Source organism: Sphaeroforma arctica (genome assembly GCF_001186125.1).
Source record: "Sphaeroforma arctica JP610 unplaced genomic scaffold supercont1.1149, whole genome shotgun sequence".
NCBI classification, from domain to species: domain Eukaryota; class Ichthyosporea; order Ichthyophonida; genus Sphaeroforma; species Sphaeroforma arctica.
The window spans coordinates 16,912-19,074 of NW_014039409.1; the positions used below are offsets into that span (position 1 = coordinate 16,912).

Sequence of the window (2,163 nt, forward strand, 5' to 3'; positions counted from 1 at the left end):
TAAGTACTATATATAAGTATTACTATATATTATATATATATATATATATATATATATATATATATATATATATATAACTAACATACACACACACACACACATATATATATATATATATATATATCAACGACACACAATACAGACATACAATAATGCTTGCGTGTAACTACTAAGTCGCTAATACACAACCGTGTTTATCTCCTACCCGCTGTGGAATGAGAGAGAATAACCCGTTGGGAAGGGCAGGGGTAGCCTCGTATGAGAACTGTTGCGGTCGGTCTCCGAAACGGTAGTGTAGGTAGATTGCCGCCTGCTTGAGCGATTGCAGCTCATTGAAGGGGATCCATCCACGTAGGAACGAGTCGTGTGTCTGTGTAGAGATACATGACGCGTGTAGAACAATTAGGAGTATGTGCACGGCACGTGTATGTGTATCATGATGTAGCCATACATATATAAAGTAGCTAAATATATTTACATAGATACAGGTTCCAATATGTACATAGGTACAGCCATGAATATGTATCGAGATACATACTATTATATATGTGTATATGACTCCTACTAGTCCAGATGACAGTAAGTCGTAGTAGAAACACCACCCATGAGATTTGGCGGCTGCATCCGATGGCAAACAGAATGTACTCGAGTGGCATTGGCCGTATGTTGTGCAGGGCAGATGAACGGGCCGTAGCATATTATTCACATGTAGTAGGTGTCACGTATATGCATGAGGATGGTGTAGCTCTCTAGAGAGTACCACGTGTGCGTATTACTTACACGTGCACATGCATAATGAGCCCGTCCACAGTACACAATACAAGCTAACTGGTAGGAGAGGGTGCTGGTAGTAGGTGAGGTCATGAACCATCTAATCAGATGTGAGATGTCGGTGGTATCAGCAGAGCACTGTATGCTCCTATACAGAAAGCCTGCACCACACACGTACGTCCACTCACACGCACAAGTACACCCTTGCACACCCCTGCACACCCACACACGTGTGCCTTTGATTTTATTTGTCACACAGACGTGTGTACATTTGATTTTACTTATCACACAGACTAGACTAGCATGCGCTTGAACACACTGGCCTGGTAGAAAGGAACGATATACACACTCAATCACACAGACTAGACTAGCATGCGCTTGAACACACTGGCCTGGTAGAAAGGAACGATATACACACTCAATCACACACTCGCACATGTCTATATACACACTCAAACACACACTCGCACATGTCTATATACACACTCAAACACACACTCGCACATGTCTATGCATCGGCGTACCTGATAGAACGTGAGGTCGTTCTCCTTCTCCAGAGGCGAGTCTTCGGTCGTCTCGGCATAGCACTGAATGCGCATGCACACCGCCCAAGTACCGGTAGGAATACCTCTGCGACCGAAACTCTCCCACTTAGCCAACACGGAAGCAAGCACAGATGACGAATCAATCATCTTCAACCCATACTCCTACAGCGCAATTAACACCAGAGCATAGGCTCGGTTTGAGATATCGGTGTGTGTGACATACAGCGGTCATGTATAACTTTGGGACTGTTTGGCACAGAGCCGGTCGAAGGGGTTCTAGTGGACAGCTATAGAGGAAAAAGGCACGCGATGTCCTCATACTAGATGCTTATGTGAATGGTGGTAGTCACACGAGCGAGGTAGTCGCAAATACTTGGAATATATTTGTCAATTTCTCTGGGGTTTCTATCTTGCAAATTCATAATAGAAAATAAATTAGGTGTACCTGGCAATCTTCGTACAAGGCATAGGTGTGGATGCGCTTTGCTTTGAGTAGCCCCAATTCGGCTGTCAGGTCATCGAGAATCTCCGCCACGGTTGTGGTAGGAGTGAATCTATGTGTAGGTATGACGCCATGCATGTGAGTACGAGCACGCACGTTGTGTTTGCAAATATGCGCATTGATGGATAAAATATGTACCATATATATATATATATATAAATATATATATATCTATATATACCAAAGTCATACACATGTTAAAAAGCCACCCCTTTGGCAAAACACTCAAACAAGCACGACTTATAGCTCACGTTATCCACCACAGGCATGCACATGTTAATGCAAGTCATTCGTATAGCAATACACCCATGCATATTCTATGCAACACACGTGCCATTCCCCAAA

The 2,163-nt window shown here is 43.3% G+C and overlaps 1 protein-coding gene across 1 annotated transcript in view; it reads right to left on the reverse strand.

Annotated features, from left to right (window-relative positions):
* The window catches only part of SARC_10139 (hypothetical protein), a gene marked incomplete at its 5' end in the record, with an annotated part of 5,481 nt that extends 3,611 nt beyond the window's left edge, over positions 1 to 1,870 (reverse strand). Inside the window, 3 exons of the mRNA XM_014295826.1 lie at positions 206 to 370; positions 1,296 to 1,478; positions 1,762 to 1,870. Of these exons, the coding sequence (XP_014151301.1) occupies positions 206 to 370; positions 1,296 to 1,478; positions 1,762 to 1,870 (457 nt within the window). The remainder of the gene's footprint in view (positions 1 to 205; positions 371 to 1,295; positions 1,479 to 1,761) is intronic.
* Between the last annotated feature and the right edge of the window lie 293 nt (positions 1,871 to 2,163).